This window comes from Dendrobates tinctorius, unplaced genomic scaffold, assembly GCF_039654945.1.
Source record: "Dendrobates tinctorius isolate UK_male_01 unplaced genomic scaffold, ASM3965494v1 ptg000341l, whole genome shotgun sequence".
In the NCBI taxonomy this organism is placed as follows: domain Eukaryota; kingdom Metazoa; phylum Chordata; class Amphibia; order Anura; family Dendrobatidae; genus Dendrobates; species Dendrobates tinctorius.
This window is the reverse complement of record NW_027362007.1, coordinates 2,780,001-2,794,558: the sequence shown is the minus strand read 5'-3', so window position 1 is coordinate 2,794,558 and position 14,558 is coordinate 2,780,001. Positions and strand designations below refer to the sequence as shown.

Genomic DNA, 14,558 nt, shown 5'->3' with positions numbered 1-14,558 from the left:
TGGTGTTTAGTATGTCCACCTCTAGAAACAGAATGCGTCTCCTTCCATAAGAGTATGATGGGTGCGTGCTCCCTTGGTGTTTAGTATGTCCACCTCTAGATACAGAATGCGTTTCCTTCCAGAACAGTATGATGGCTGCATGCTCCCTTGGTGTTTAGTATGTCCACCTCTAGATACAGAATGTGTTTCCTTCCAGAACAGTATGATGGGTGCGTGCTCCCTTGGTATTTAGTATGTCCACCTCTAGATACAGAATGCGTCTCCTTCCAGAACAGTATGATGGCTGCGTGCTCCCTTGGTGTTTAGTATGTCCACCTCTAGATACACAATGTGTCTCCTTCCAGGACAGTATGATGGCTGCATGCTCCCTTGGTGTTTAGTATGTCCACCTCTAGATACAGAATGTGTCTCCTTCCAGAACAGTATGATGGGTGCGTGCTCCCTTGGTGTTTAGTATGTCCACCTCTAGATACAGAATGCGTTTCCTTCCAGAACAGTATGATGGCTGCGTGCTCCCTTGGTGTTTAGTATGTCCACCTCTAGATACAGAATGTGTCTCCTTCCAGAACAGTATGATGGCTGCGTGCTCCCTTGGTGTTTAGTATGTCCACCTCCAGATACAGAATGCGTCTCCTTCCAGGACAGTATGATGGCTGCGTGCTCCCTTGGTATTTAGTATGTCCACCTCTAGATACAGAATGCGTCTCCTTCCAGAACAGTATGATGGCTGCGTGCTTCCTTGGTGTTTAGTATGTCCACCTCTAGATACACAATGTGTCTCCTTCCAGGACAGTATGATGGCTGCATGCTCCCTTGGTGTTTAGTATGTCCACCTCTAGATACAGAATGTGTCTCCTTCCAGAACAGTATGATGGGTGCGTGCTCCCTTGGTGTTTAGTATGTCCACCTCTAGATACAGAATGCGTTTCCTTCCAGAACAGTATGATGGGTGCGTGCTCCCTTGGTATTTAGTATGTCCACCTCTAGATACAGAATGCGTCTCCTTCCAGAACAGTATGATGGCTGCATGCTCCCTTGGTGTTTAGTATGTCCACCTATAGATATACAATATGTCTCCTTCCAAGACAGTATGATGGCTGCATGCTCCCTTGGTGTTTAGCATGTCCACCTCTAGATACACAATGTGTCTCCTTCCAGAACAGTAAGACAGCCATGTTCTCCATGGTGCATACTATGACCTTCACACATATAGGCCTCAAGGATGTCCCAGCGGTTTGAGGGTCCCCCCACTATTTATTTTTACGTCTTGACAGATTTGTTTTGATTTCCCATAGAATAAAGCACAGAGGCGTGTAGGCCTGATGGTGCCAATTAGCAGCTCCTAAAGCCATGACATCAATTTCTGGAACTCTCCAAGCTGTTTAATGCACAGTCATGTTGGTGCATGTAAACTTCTGAGCTGCTGGAATTCTGATCTCGGCCCATTTATACTTTATCCACAGACCATTTAATTTCCAGCAGAATTGTGTAATGCATCCTCTTCCCCATGGTGGCGCTGCAGGGATATTGAACTCTTGCTGAACAATTCCCACAAAGTTTTCAGCTGATTGACTGGGACCCATATAATCAGGATTTATTCAGGGGACTCTTCTTACATAAAAGAATTATTCAAAAATGTTGACGCTATGTTAAGATCGAAAATGAATGGAATAACCAAGTATGCCGAAATATTGCACTTATTGTCTGAGGGCATCCTGCCTGTGCCGGCGCTGCCCGGGGTATCAGGGTAACTGTCCCATCGGCCACTACAGCCAGCAGTAACTCTGCAGCACAGAAGAGCGCACTTTATAAAACGGAGCAGAGAAGATGAGGAATTTCCTTTTTTTGTTCCTTGTAATTCTCATTAGAAATCATAATAGCGGCTTTTGATTACATGGAGCCGGCTCCTGTTATTTGTACGAGATGAAAGCCGTATCAATGTTACAAAAGACAATGGAGATATTCCTTCTGCTTTTAACCGCTTTCATATTGCAAATGATGGAAGACTTTAAAGGACGAATCGTGGACTCAGTTTCTACCATAAAAAATTAGAGGGGGAGAAAGAAACAGAATACATTACTCCGTGAGGATGAGGAGGAAGGAACATTTCAATATCAAACTGGAACAGACGTCTGAAGAAAATAATGGCGTCTGAGAAGAGGACGAGAGGGTGACAACTCACCACCTTCTCCACAGGGCCTGCTGACCCAGAAACTACACAAACCAGAAAAACTAAAATATTGTTCCCCTCCCCAGTGAGAACCAACAGTAGTATAACACCTGGGGTACAGCGGGTATATACGGCACATAATGCACAACACAGTATATCCTGGTGCGGTACATGGTGTCCTACATGTCAGCACACCCCACACACATCATGTGTAGAGATGAACCAACCCCAAAAGTAAAGTTCGGCGTCCGTACCGAACACCTACTTTTCACCAGGAAGTCCATGTTACTGTTCGGGTTCAGCCCCCCCAAACACCGAGGTTTGTTGCACTGTCATGTGCATGACAGCACGGCAAACGCTGCCACTGATCGGAGATAAAATCATCACCGCCGGTCAGACAGCTACGGTTCCCACGCTGTCAAAAGGCAGCATGAGCCCACAGCTGTGTTCGGAGGCGCCAGAAGATGAATACCCTCATCAGCCTCTCCTGCTCTCGCTGTTAATAGCGGCAGCAGGCTTAGGCTGATGGGAGTAGCAGTCCCATCAGCCGACACCATTGATCGGAGGTTAGCTCACATGGGAATTGCGGCTGTCTGGTAGTAATGATTTTATCGCCGATCAGAGGCAGTGTTTCAACACTGTGATGCACATGACAGTGTGTCAAACACTGGATGTTTGAGCACCCCCATTAAAGTGAATTGGCTCTGGGTTCAGGTACTTTTCTGGTACCCAAACATTTTTATTTTTTTTTAATTGTTTGGCCAAATATGAACATTCAGGGGTCCGCCCATCTCTAATCATGTGATTGACTAGTACTAAAATCAGTAAGTTTGGTGGACATGAAATAAATGTGAGTGGCAGCCTCCAGCAGCAGTGTCAGGAGGGAATAAGAGCAGCAGCAGCAGCACCAGGAGGGAATAAGAGCAGCAGCAGCAGATCACTTCTGTCCTGGGCTCCGTTCACATTCGCATTGCACTGTTTCCAATAGGGGGTCCAGGATTTATCACTGCAATAAGAGCAACATGCAGACCTAAAAAATACTGTAACCTTGACAGACACCGTAAGGTTACAGGACGCATCGGGTCTGAATAGAAGTCATGATGCCAATGGGGGCAGAGCCTTGACAGGCGTCCAAATAATGAGAAAGAATTTCTCCGATACGCCTCATACACACAGGACGATCACAAAGTCTGCACATCTTTCCTTTCTAGTTTCCTACAAAACCTTCTGGGCACTGCACCTGCAACATCTGCGTGCAGCTATTCTTCCCATCAGTTTAGATTGTGAGGCCCAACGGTAACAGTAATGACAATTAGAGATGAGCGAGTCGAGTCCATGGCTGCTGGACAGGAACCCTGAGAACCGCCTCTTACCAGCCGGCATCCTCGGCTCCTGCACAGATGAAGCCTGGCACGGCGTCAGGTGTGCGATACACAGGAACGATGACACATTGCAAGGCTGGCTAATCTACACAGGAGCCGGGGTGCCGGCAACAGGTGGCTCTCGCAGGGCTCACATCAAGCAGCCATGGAGTACTGATCTGACGGCAGGACCAGAGTTCTGCAATCTTATTCGCTCCTCTCTCTAGCGCTGCAGGATAGGCTGGTGCCATATAAGAAAGCTAAATAAATAAATAGTTCCTAACTTCATAATTTGCTGACTTAAAGGAACACTTCAGGAAAAAATGATTTTCTGCGTTATATAAAATTCAGCCCCCAGAGGGGCAGAGCATGACTCATATAATTGGTGCCATGCCCCGCCCCCGAGGTCCTGCACTTGGCGGCACACAGTGTATCACTGTTTTATGGATTGAAACTCGGGGGGGTTGGCAGATTTTTCAAGGCAGCCATAGATGTCACCATCCCCACATGATTATTTCATAACTGATAAAGAACCACATGCATACAGAATTATAATAAACATACTTTTCCTATGGAGCAAGCAATTTGTACAACTGCATCACTACAAATTGTTAGAAAATGTCTTTTGAACCTTTATTGCCGTCACCACAAATGCACTGATGATTGGTCAGACAACTCAGATTTAATCATACCCCTCGGGCCTAAATCTAGCACTAGTCTCCGCTTCCGCATCCCAAGTCTCGTTACACACCGCTAGTGTTTGCATTGGGGAAAATGGGGGCAGACATTAGTGGGTGAAATGTCACTTTGTGTCATCTCTGCCTCTCTACGTAGTGAATCCCTCTAAAGAAGAAAATCTGAATGAACAATGTGAACTTTTAGCAAACGGAGCTTTGAAAGTCTAAGCAAGTGAATGGGTGAGTGGTGGAGAGGGGGTGGCGAACATGGAGCTCGGAAGCACTCACCTCTTCCCGTAATTTTAGCAACTGCGACGAGAAAGCACAAAGAGAGATAAAAAGGAAAGAGAAGGCAAGAGAGAGAGATCAGTTGTGTGACAGGACACAGAATTAACACTGACAATTTATCTGTTTACATGTTTCGCATTTAAATAAAATCACAGACAAACACATTAAACGGAGCTAAACATTCGCCGTGTTCCGGGCGCCTTTTTTTTTTCCCTTTTCCCTTTTTTTTTTTGTGAGTGACTTAAGATCAGTTTCTCATACTGTCACATTAAACAGAAAAAATGGTTTGGGATTCTCTTTTAAAAGCACATCTAAGACGCAATCATCAAGTAGAGGGGAACGGCTCGGAGGAACTCGGTTACAAAGAGGAAAATAAAAAAATAAAAGAAGGTTTTAGCCTCCGGATTCCTTATCATACAGACTTACACCCAGTCGCCCCGACTCATTCAGACGCTGGTATTCTTTATGGTGCGAGGGATAACGGGTACCGGAAAAAAAAAAATTAAGTTCTCAGGTCCATCCCTCATAAACCGGGCACAGCGGTCTCGTGAGGTGCCCCCTGGTGTAAGACGCAGGTACGTGGTGCAACGTAACCACAACCGTAGCACCGCTGACCGGCGGAGAGCTTTAGCCCCATCTGGACAGCCTGCAACATTTATCATTTTTCCCCCTTTTTTTTGTATTTTTGTCCGGCTCCGCATATTTCGGCAGGTGCTTGTGAACAAGTCCCAGTATTCTCAGATTACCCTCTGTCAATAAAGCTGCGAGCGAAGCAAATTTCTCCAACTTCAATCTCCTTAAAAAGCATTTGTTTGTCTTACTGACGACCGATGGGGACAAGACTGAGGTTTGCAGTAAGCAAATTACTGCAGCTCGGCTGCTCCAAAATAGAGTTTGGGTCAGATGACAAAGCTGCTCGGCTGGAGTATTAGAGGGAAAAAAAGACCCCAATAATGACTGACGGGACGAAACACTAACTATCTGCTAATTCAGGTTTTCAAATCAGCACATTTCTATTTCTACTTTCAACCACAATTATTTAGGTGCAACCTATGGATCCATCTTGGGTCGTCTTGGACTATCAATGTCTCATTAAAGTCACCACTGCGGTATCAGTGTTAATCCGAAATCTTCTGCAAATCACTGAGCTAAATAAATAAAAATTTTTAAAAAAAATTAAAGATGAAGAAACTACCGTAATTTAAATATAATTAGTTTCTTCGCCTTTAATTTCTTAACGTTTATTTATTCTATATACATATATATATATTTTTAATACAGTTATTTTATATATATTATTTTCTTTAATACAGCTATATAGTTTTTAATAGTTATTTTATATATTATCTTTAATACTGCCATATACGGCAGTTTTTGGTTTTTTTATATATATAAATCCTTTTTATTGATTTTCAAAAACATAAAACATCAAATTGCCAAAGTCAAACATTAGTGGTACATCTCAAAGTAGCGGACATATATCCGCTTAATATTAACACTACAGAACCACTAATAGGAATTGCCAAATATCTCAACAGTGCCGCTGCCACCCCTTCCCACTAGTGTAATCAAGTGATGCTTCCCGGATCATAAATAAACTTTACGTGTCGCGACATGGTTCTCCCGCCACTTTCCTGCCCTCTGATTCACGTCCGTGGATCTACCCCTATCCTCAAGCCTCTCAGCGTGCCCTGCAAATCCTCTAGGTTGTATACAGTAGTTTTTAATAGTTATTTTATATATAACAGATAACATAAAAACTGTACCAAAAACTATAAAATTACATAATGATATAAACAAGTACTACATCGAATAAAAATGTGAAAAATGCATAAAACATATCATAAAAAAAAATACTAAGCTAAATAAAAATGGGATAAATCTACAAATTTAATATATAAAACAATATACCATAATTCATTTCTGACGTACGGCAATTAACTCTTTAGCCACTGATCATACATCCCACAATAGACTTTTGTTGTTTAACTCATGTTATCTACTGCTTGAATAGAAAATCAAAGTTTTTTTTTAATTTTTTTATTTTATAAAAATGTTAATTGATTCTGACCTGGATATTACTTCTTTCTAACGCACTTTTAATGCCAATAAAGGGCATAAAACTACAAAACTTATAAACGCGTCACTACTTATGAAAGTGACTTGATGATAATAAATTTGATATTTTGCTTAAAATATAAATCTAGCAAGGGAAAATAATTCTAACTATTTTTTTTCCCTATTTACGATTATTCAGTAGATTCTAAAGGACTTTACAAAAGTAGGAATTCTTTTCTGAAGCTTTATGTTAAGAAGACGGCGGCTCCGCTGACAAATCTTATGACAGATATTTATTTTCGTTTTTTAGAAATGCAAATTCTCGCAGCGTTGAACGTTCACTTTTCAGAGCGAGATCGGTAATCGCCGGATACGTTCCGATCAATGACACATTTTTTTAATGTTTACATGAGCGACGGGTTACTTAGCAAAACTTATTCCACCGCATTCAATGATCTTTAAAACATTGGGGATTTTTTTTTTTCCAGACTTTCCACTGCAAATAAAAAAAAAAAGAAATCTTTATCTCATTTGTGCCGGATGGCTGAATTTAAGCCTCGGCTTGTTTGGGGTTCTCTTTTTTTCAGCATTTGTTACTAAGTAGCTGAATGCTTCTTTATCATTTTAATCATTGACACATTGAGTCAAATTAGGAAAAATAACACGTGAAAAACCAAAAATACATTCTGGACAAAGAAAAGTATTTTTGTTGCTCCCGATATCCAAGTAAAATAATCAGCGCTAATTTTGATATTTATAGAATGACAGAAGGTTCACGTTGTTACTTTTACCAAAATATTAACAAAAGATCTTTTTTTTTTCCCCCCTTTTTATGGACGCAGAACTTGATGCGAGGGGTAATCTGTTTCTTTGTAGACTTGGGAGAGAAAATAAATCTGGTTTGCGCCGGTTTGAGCCGGTGAAATCTCTTGTGGTTAAGCCGTCTGCTGTGACTAAAATCAAAACATGCCGCGGCGCGTGCAACGGGGATGGAGGCGCATGCACGTGACTCCCAAAACCACCGAAATTAAAAAAAAACAAAAAAAAAAAAAAAAACGATAACGTGACGACCATTCCTGCCTGCATGCTGATAACAAATAAATGCTGAACTCTATTAAAACGCCCCTTCCCTATTATCGCGGGTCGAACAGACAATTTTCTGAACTTATGATGGTTGTCTATTTACTTCTCTAGAAACCCTCGCCGTGCGTAGAAGAGATTTGAGCTCGCTAATGATCTTCTCTGCCGGGGCTATATGAGATGATACCGGCCTTCTTCAGATCTCGGGGAATTAAATTGACCAACTTCACCCGCCGGCTCTGTAGCTGAAGACTCATGTACTTTGTGCACAGCGAGCCAAATCTCACACCAAAAGGATCGAGCGGGCACAAAAATTAAGTATCTTGTGCTCAGCAAATATGGGGCCCGTAATCTTCATTTTCATTCATTATTTACCGTGTGATTCCACTGAAGAGTTAAAAAAAAATTAGAATATCATTGACTCAACAAGGTGAAAATAAAAAATGCAAGAACTAATTCTTGACAACTTGTAAAAAAAAAAAAAAAATAAGATACATATCTTAGGTATATGTTTGTTACAAGTTGTCAAGAATTATTTCTTACATTTTATTGTTTTTACCATAAAATGTACTTACACATATATATATATATATATATACACACACACACACACACCGGTGTATATGTAACAATTTTTATTTTTGTCACCATAATTACACTTTGATAATACTGTGTTTTGATATTACAGGCCTTTCTGCAATTACTTTATTGATCACCATAATATATATATATATATACATACACATACACATATATATATATATATATATATACCCATACACACACATATATATGTCTATATATATATATATATATATATACATATATATACACACATATATATATATATATATACACACATATATCAATCAATAAAGTAACTGCAGAAAGGCCTGTAATATCAAAACACAGTATTATCAAAGTGTAATTATGGTGACAACATAAATAAAACATAATATCATACACATACCGTATTTAAGTACCTTCATACATATTTATTTATTTATTTATTTTACTTACTTATATAACACCATTAATTCCACAGCACTTTACAGATTTCACATCCGTATATATATATTTTTTTTTTTTTCATAAAGACCTGTAATTATATTGATTATAATACTAGAAGTAAAAATAAAAAAATTCCAGTTGCTGCCAAGAAAAATATTACTTTCTATAATTCCTAAATTTGTTTTTTTATGTTCGTGTTTATGACACTGTTAAATTATTTCTACTGTTAAAACTTAATTTTTTTTTTTTATTGTTACGGTCATCCTGTATACATACAAAAAAAGCCAAAACTATGAAAGCTGTCATGTTAATGCTGCTCAGCGTGATAAATCTCTGTCCTGTCACTGGCAGCTGGCATCTAGGGCTGTGTACACACTCTCCTCATTGAGGCTCGTGGATTGATGCCGCGGGTCTCCAGTGTCTATAGCGTTCACACAAAAGAATATTCCATCATTTATTAAAAAGAAAATAAAAGTCGCCCTAGAGAGTCAAATCTTTTTGGGTTCAAAATAATGATGATAATAATAATAATAATAATAATAATAATAATAATAATAATAATAATAATAGTAAACACAATGCTATCATAGCCACTAACTAAAAAAAAACGTAAGAAGATTTCTGATCTGACGGACACATCCTACATAGAGGAGAATGGGAAGCAGTGAGGGGTCACCGAGACCCTGTGCGACCTCTGTGTGAGAGAGAAACGTACATGTCCTCTACTTATTTCTGAGACACGAGGAGGATGTAGGAGGGGGGGGGGGCGATATCCCTTTAAGAGGTCTGATTTACCTATTCAGATGTGGCTGTGAGGACATCGCCTCTGCGGCTTCTTCTTCCTCTACTGGATTTATATACGTTTATCATGTGATCAAGTCAATAAAAAAAAGAAGATTCCTTAATAAACAGGGAAAAAAAAGTATTGATACAAAATATCTATTCCTCAACGTACTAAAAAACCCTATGATCTCTAATGTAATGTCTAATCTATAATATCAGAATATTGTTGGGATCCATGACCTACATTACCGGTAGATCTGCGACACTGGAACACTCCGCTCTAATCACAGTGGAATATAATGTCTGACAGAAAAACACTGCCACATACTATTCAATAAAAAGAGAGTATAAAAAAGCAGAATAACGTTCCTATAATATCAACATTCCCATAATCTGCATTAAACTCGGGGGCATCATCCTCAATATGAAGACTGGAGGAAGAAGACGTCCGCGACTCTCTCTGAAAGATCCTCTCTGACACCGTGTTACCCGGAGTGCGGTCACTTACAGGCGAGGGATACCTTGTGTATGTATATATATATATATAGTGAGCAGCAGGCAGGACACCAGCGCGGAGCCCGGCGTCACTATATTATATATATATGCACACACAGTATATAGACGGTGTTACACCATGATTGCAGAATCTGTACGGCGTGGACGCTCTCATAACACATCATCCACAGATTCTTGCCTGTAATTCTGTAATGCCGCCCTGCGGTAAATCATCTAGGATACGGACATATCCCGCCCTCCAGTATATAACACCACAAGTCCCGTGTACTGACTATATACCCTGTTCCATCACGTGTCCGTGTGTCGGGTCAGCGCCATTCCTCACTGACTGCTCTGAGATTTGGCGCTATATCTCTTGCAGGGTTGATGTATATTTATATGCGCTAATAATTCACGAAAAATGGAATTAAAGAAGAGCGGTCACAAGGTCAAAAGTGGGTTGTTTCCCCCTTATTTTATTCCCGCTGCTCTCCCGAGTATTTAGTTTTTTGCTTTTCTTCTCATCAGCGGTACGATCCCAGGGATATGGGCCTTTTCATTTAGTGATTTATACAAATGCTTAAGTCTACCAGACGGGGAGCAATGTGATTTGTCCTGATCCAGCGTCCTGTCCGCTCCGACGTAGCAGCTGGAGAAGTGAGGACCCGATGACAGAGGAGCGGACTCGACACCAGACCGGGGCAGAGCGAATCGATCACCCCGAATACTAGAGTTTTACAAAAAGAAGGGAGTAACATTCCCTCAATCATAAAAAGGGGAAAAGACCATTCAAATATTCTCCGTACTTCACTGATGAGGTGACGTAACAAACGGTCTGATGTCTTGACGCAGACCAAAGAGGCAGACAATACTTACAAGATGGGGCTCTTGGAGAGTCACAGTGGTAGAGATCTTACATGATGGGGCTCTTGCAGAGTCACAGCAGCAGAGATCTTATAAGATGGGGCTCTTGGAGAGTCACAACAGTAGACATCTTACAAGATGGGGCTCTGTGAGAGTCACAACAGCAGAGATCTTACAAGATGGGGCTCTTGGAGAGTCACAACAGCAGAGATCTTACAAGATGGGGCTCTTGGAGAGTCACAACAGCAGAGATCTTACAAGATGGGGCTCTTGGAGAGTCACAACAGCAGAGATCTTACAAGATGGGGGTCTTGGAGAGTCACAGCAGCAGAGAACTTACAAGATGGGTCTCTTGGACAGTCACAGCAGCAGAGAACTTACAAGATGGGGCTCTTGGAGAGTCACAGCGGTAGAGATCTTACAAGATGGAGCTCTTGGGAGAGTCACAACAGCAGAGATCTTACAAGATGGAGGTCTTGGAGAGTCACAGCGGTAGAGATCTTACAAGATGGGGCTCTTGGAGAGTCACAACAGCAGAGATCTTACAAGATGGGGCTCTTGGAGAGTCACAACAGCAGAGATCTTACAAGATGGGGGTCTTGGAGAGTCACAGCAGCAGAGAACTTACAAGATGGGTCTCTTGGACAGTCACAGCAGCAGAGAACTTACAAGATGGGGCTCTTGGAGAGTCACAGCGGTAGAGATCTTACAAGATGGAGCTCTTGGGAGAGTCACAACAGCAGAGATCTTACAAGATGGAGGTCTTGGAGAGTCACAGCGGTAGAGATCTTACAAGATGGGGCTCTTGGAGAGTCACAGCCGTAGAGATCTTACAAGATGGCGCTCTTGGGAGAGTCACAACAGCAGAGATCTTACAAAATGGAGGTCTTGGAGAGTCACAGCGGTAGAGATCTTACAAGATGGGGCTCTTGGAGAGACACAGCAGCAGAGATCTTACAAGATGGGGCTCTTGCAGAGTCACAACAGCAGAGATCTTACAAGATGGGGCTCTTGGAGAGTCACAACAGCAGAGATCTTACAAGATGGGGCTCTTGCAGAGTCACAACAGCAGAGATCTTACAAGATGGGGCTCTTGGAGAGTCACAACAGCAGAGATCTTACAAGATGGGGCTCTTGGAGAGTCACAACAGCAGAGATCTTACAAGATGGGGCTCTTGGAGAGACACAACAGCAGAGATCTTACAAGATGGGGCTCTTGGAGAGACACAGCAGCAGACATCTTACAAGATGGGGCTCTGTGAGAGTCACAACAGCAGAGATCTTACAAGATGGGGCTCTTGGAGAGTCACAGCGGTAGAGATCTTACAAGATGGGGCTCTTGGAGAGTCACAGCCGTAGAGATCTTACAAGATGGCGCTCTTGGGAGAGTCACAACAGCAGAGATCTTACAAGATGGAGGTCTTGGAGAGTCACAGCGGTAGAGATCTTACAAGATGGGGCTCTTGGAGAGTCACAGCCGTAGAGATCTTACAAGATGGCGCTCTTGGGAGAGTCACAACAGCAGAGATCTTACAAGATGGAGGTCTTGGAGAGTCACAGCGGTAGAGATCTTACAAGATGGGGCTCTTGGAGAGACACAGCAGCAGAGATCTTACAAGATGGGGCTCTTGCAGAGTCACAACAGCAGAGATCTTACAAGATGGGGCTCTTGGAGAGTCACAACAGCAGAGATCTTACAAGATGGGGCTCTTGCAGAGTCACAACAGCAGAGATCTTACAAGATGGGGCTCTTGGAGAGTCACAACAGCAGAGATCTTACAAGATGGGGCTCTTGGAGAGTCACAACAGCAGAGATCTTACAAGATGGGGCTCTTGGAGAGACACAACAGCAGAGATCTTACAAGATGGGGCTCTTGGAGAGACACAGCAGCAGAGATCTTACAAGATGGGGCTCTTGCAGAGTCACAACAGCAGAGATCTTACAAGATGGGGCTCTTGGAGAGTCACAACAGCAGAGATCTTACAAGATGGGGCTCTTGGAGAGACACAGCAGCAGAGATCTTACAAGATGGGGCTCTTGCAGAGTCACAACAGCAGAGATCTTACAAGATGGGGCTCTTGGAGAGTCACAACAGCAGAGATCTTACATGATGGGGCTCTTGGAGAGACACAGCAGCAGAGAACTTACAAGATGGAGCTCTTGGAGAGTCACAGCAGCAGATATTTCACAAGATGGGGCTCTTGCAGAGTCACAACAGCAGAGATCTTACAAGACGGAGCTCTTGGAGAGTCACAGCGGTAGAGATCTTACAAGATGGGGCTCTTGGAGAGTGAGATCTCACAAGATGGGGCTCTTGGAGAGTCTCAGAAGATCTCAGTCCCGCAGTTGCAGTTTATTTTATAAAAAAACAAAAACTGCCTTACTCAAACTTTTTGGGTCCAACGCTGACTCTCCAATGATTCTTCCGGTGTCTGCTATATTGCAGCGCTGATTTCAAGCCGACAGCGCTGCAGCCCAACAGTGAGCTCAGATGCTCTGATCGGCTTGTGCCGTCAACCCAGGCAGAGCCCCACAGTTCACCGATTAGCTGCAGCGCTGTCATCATGACATCAGCACTGCAGAATAGCAGACACCAGAAGAATCAGTGGAGACTCAGAGCTGGACCAAGGAAATGTGAGTAAAGAACAGGCGGCGGATTACAGGGAGGCTGAAGAAGGAGGTTGTGGTGGTTGGCTGAGCAGAACGATCCAGACCATCACTATGATCCCCCACACCCCCAGATCGCACACCGGTATCATTTTTTTTGGAGTGTTCCTTTCATTTCACTAGAATTTCTGTTCTTCCTATTACAGGGATCTGTTCCCATTGTGTTTGCCAGGAAAGCTCCCGCTATCAGCTGGATCCACAGGCCGCTACTCACCCGGGGGCTTCTGACCTCTGCTTGGTCATTATATGGCGGGTTACAATTCTGGCTGCATAGAGAGAACAGTAAAGACTGCAAATAAGAAAACTTCTTTTTGTTACCATGAAAGCCCATGGGTGACAGATGACTCCCAGTAATACCTAATATATACACACGTCTGAGCTGAGCGGGACGGGACATGGGACGGCGCTGCAGAAAGCAGGGAAAAGACACGCAACAAGTCTTATACATTGCGTAATTCTGCATCCATATATTACAGCGCCCCTCCCAGGACAGTTTGGTATCCGCTGCACACGTGGGCGATGACTGGGTGACTCTACCAATACTTAATAAATCATGCTGGCGGCTGACATCTCTGCCCTGTAAACATTATAGGGGAATGCTGCTTCTATTTAGTGCTGATGCAGCGAGTGCTTGATGTGTTATGACATGTGTGTAAATCTATGAGGCCACTCTGCATGCTGGTGGGGGACGCCGTGCAAAGTGAGTGCACGCCGGTGGGGGACGCCGTGTAGGGCGAGTGGGCCCTGGTGGGGGAGGTGCCGTCCAGCGAGAGTGTGAACTGGATGGGGGAATCCATGGATGGAGAGTGCACACTGGTGGGGGGCCAAGGACAGGGTGAGTGTGCATTGGTTGGAGGGCGTCACGAAGGGAGAGTGTGCACTGGTTGGGGGGTGCCGTGGAGGGAGAGTGTGCACTGGTTGAGGGAATCCATGCAGGGAGAGTGCACACTGGTGGGTGGGGGCGCCGTGCAGGGAGAGTGTGCACTGGTTGGAAGTGCCATGCAAGCAGAGTGCACACTGATAGGGGACCCAGGACAGGGAGATTGTGCACTGGTTGGGGGGCGTCGCGAATGGTTGGGGGTGCCATGCAGGGAGATTGCACA

At 43.2% G+C, this 14,558-nt stretch overlaps 1 protein-coding gene across 6 annotated transcripts in view; it reads right to left on the bottom strand.

The window, feature by feature from the left end:
- Window positions 1-14,558, bottom strand: part of VTI1A (vesicle transport through interaction with t-SNAREs 1A) — a 475,911-nt gene that overhangs the window by 359,504 nt on the left and 101,849 nt on the right. For 3 of the 6 annotated variants that reach the window (XM_073562138.1, XM_073562142.1, XM_073562140.1), the window contains exon 5: window positions 4,497-4,517. The exons of the other annotated variants lie outside the window; for them this stretch is intronic. In XM_073562138.1, the coding sequence (XP_073418239.1) occupies window positions 4,497-4,517 (21 nt within the window). The remainder of the gene's footprint in view (window positions 1-4,496; window positions 4,518-14,558) is intronic. 6 annotated transcript variants of the gene reach the window in all.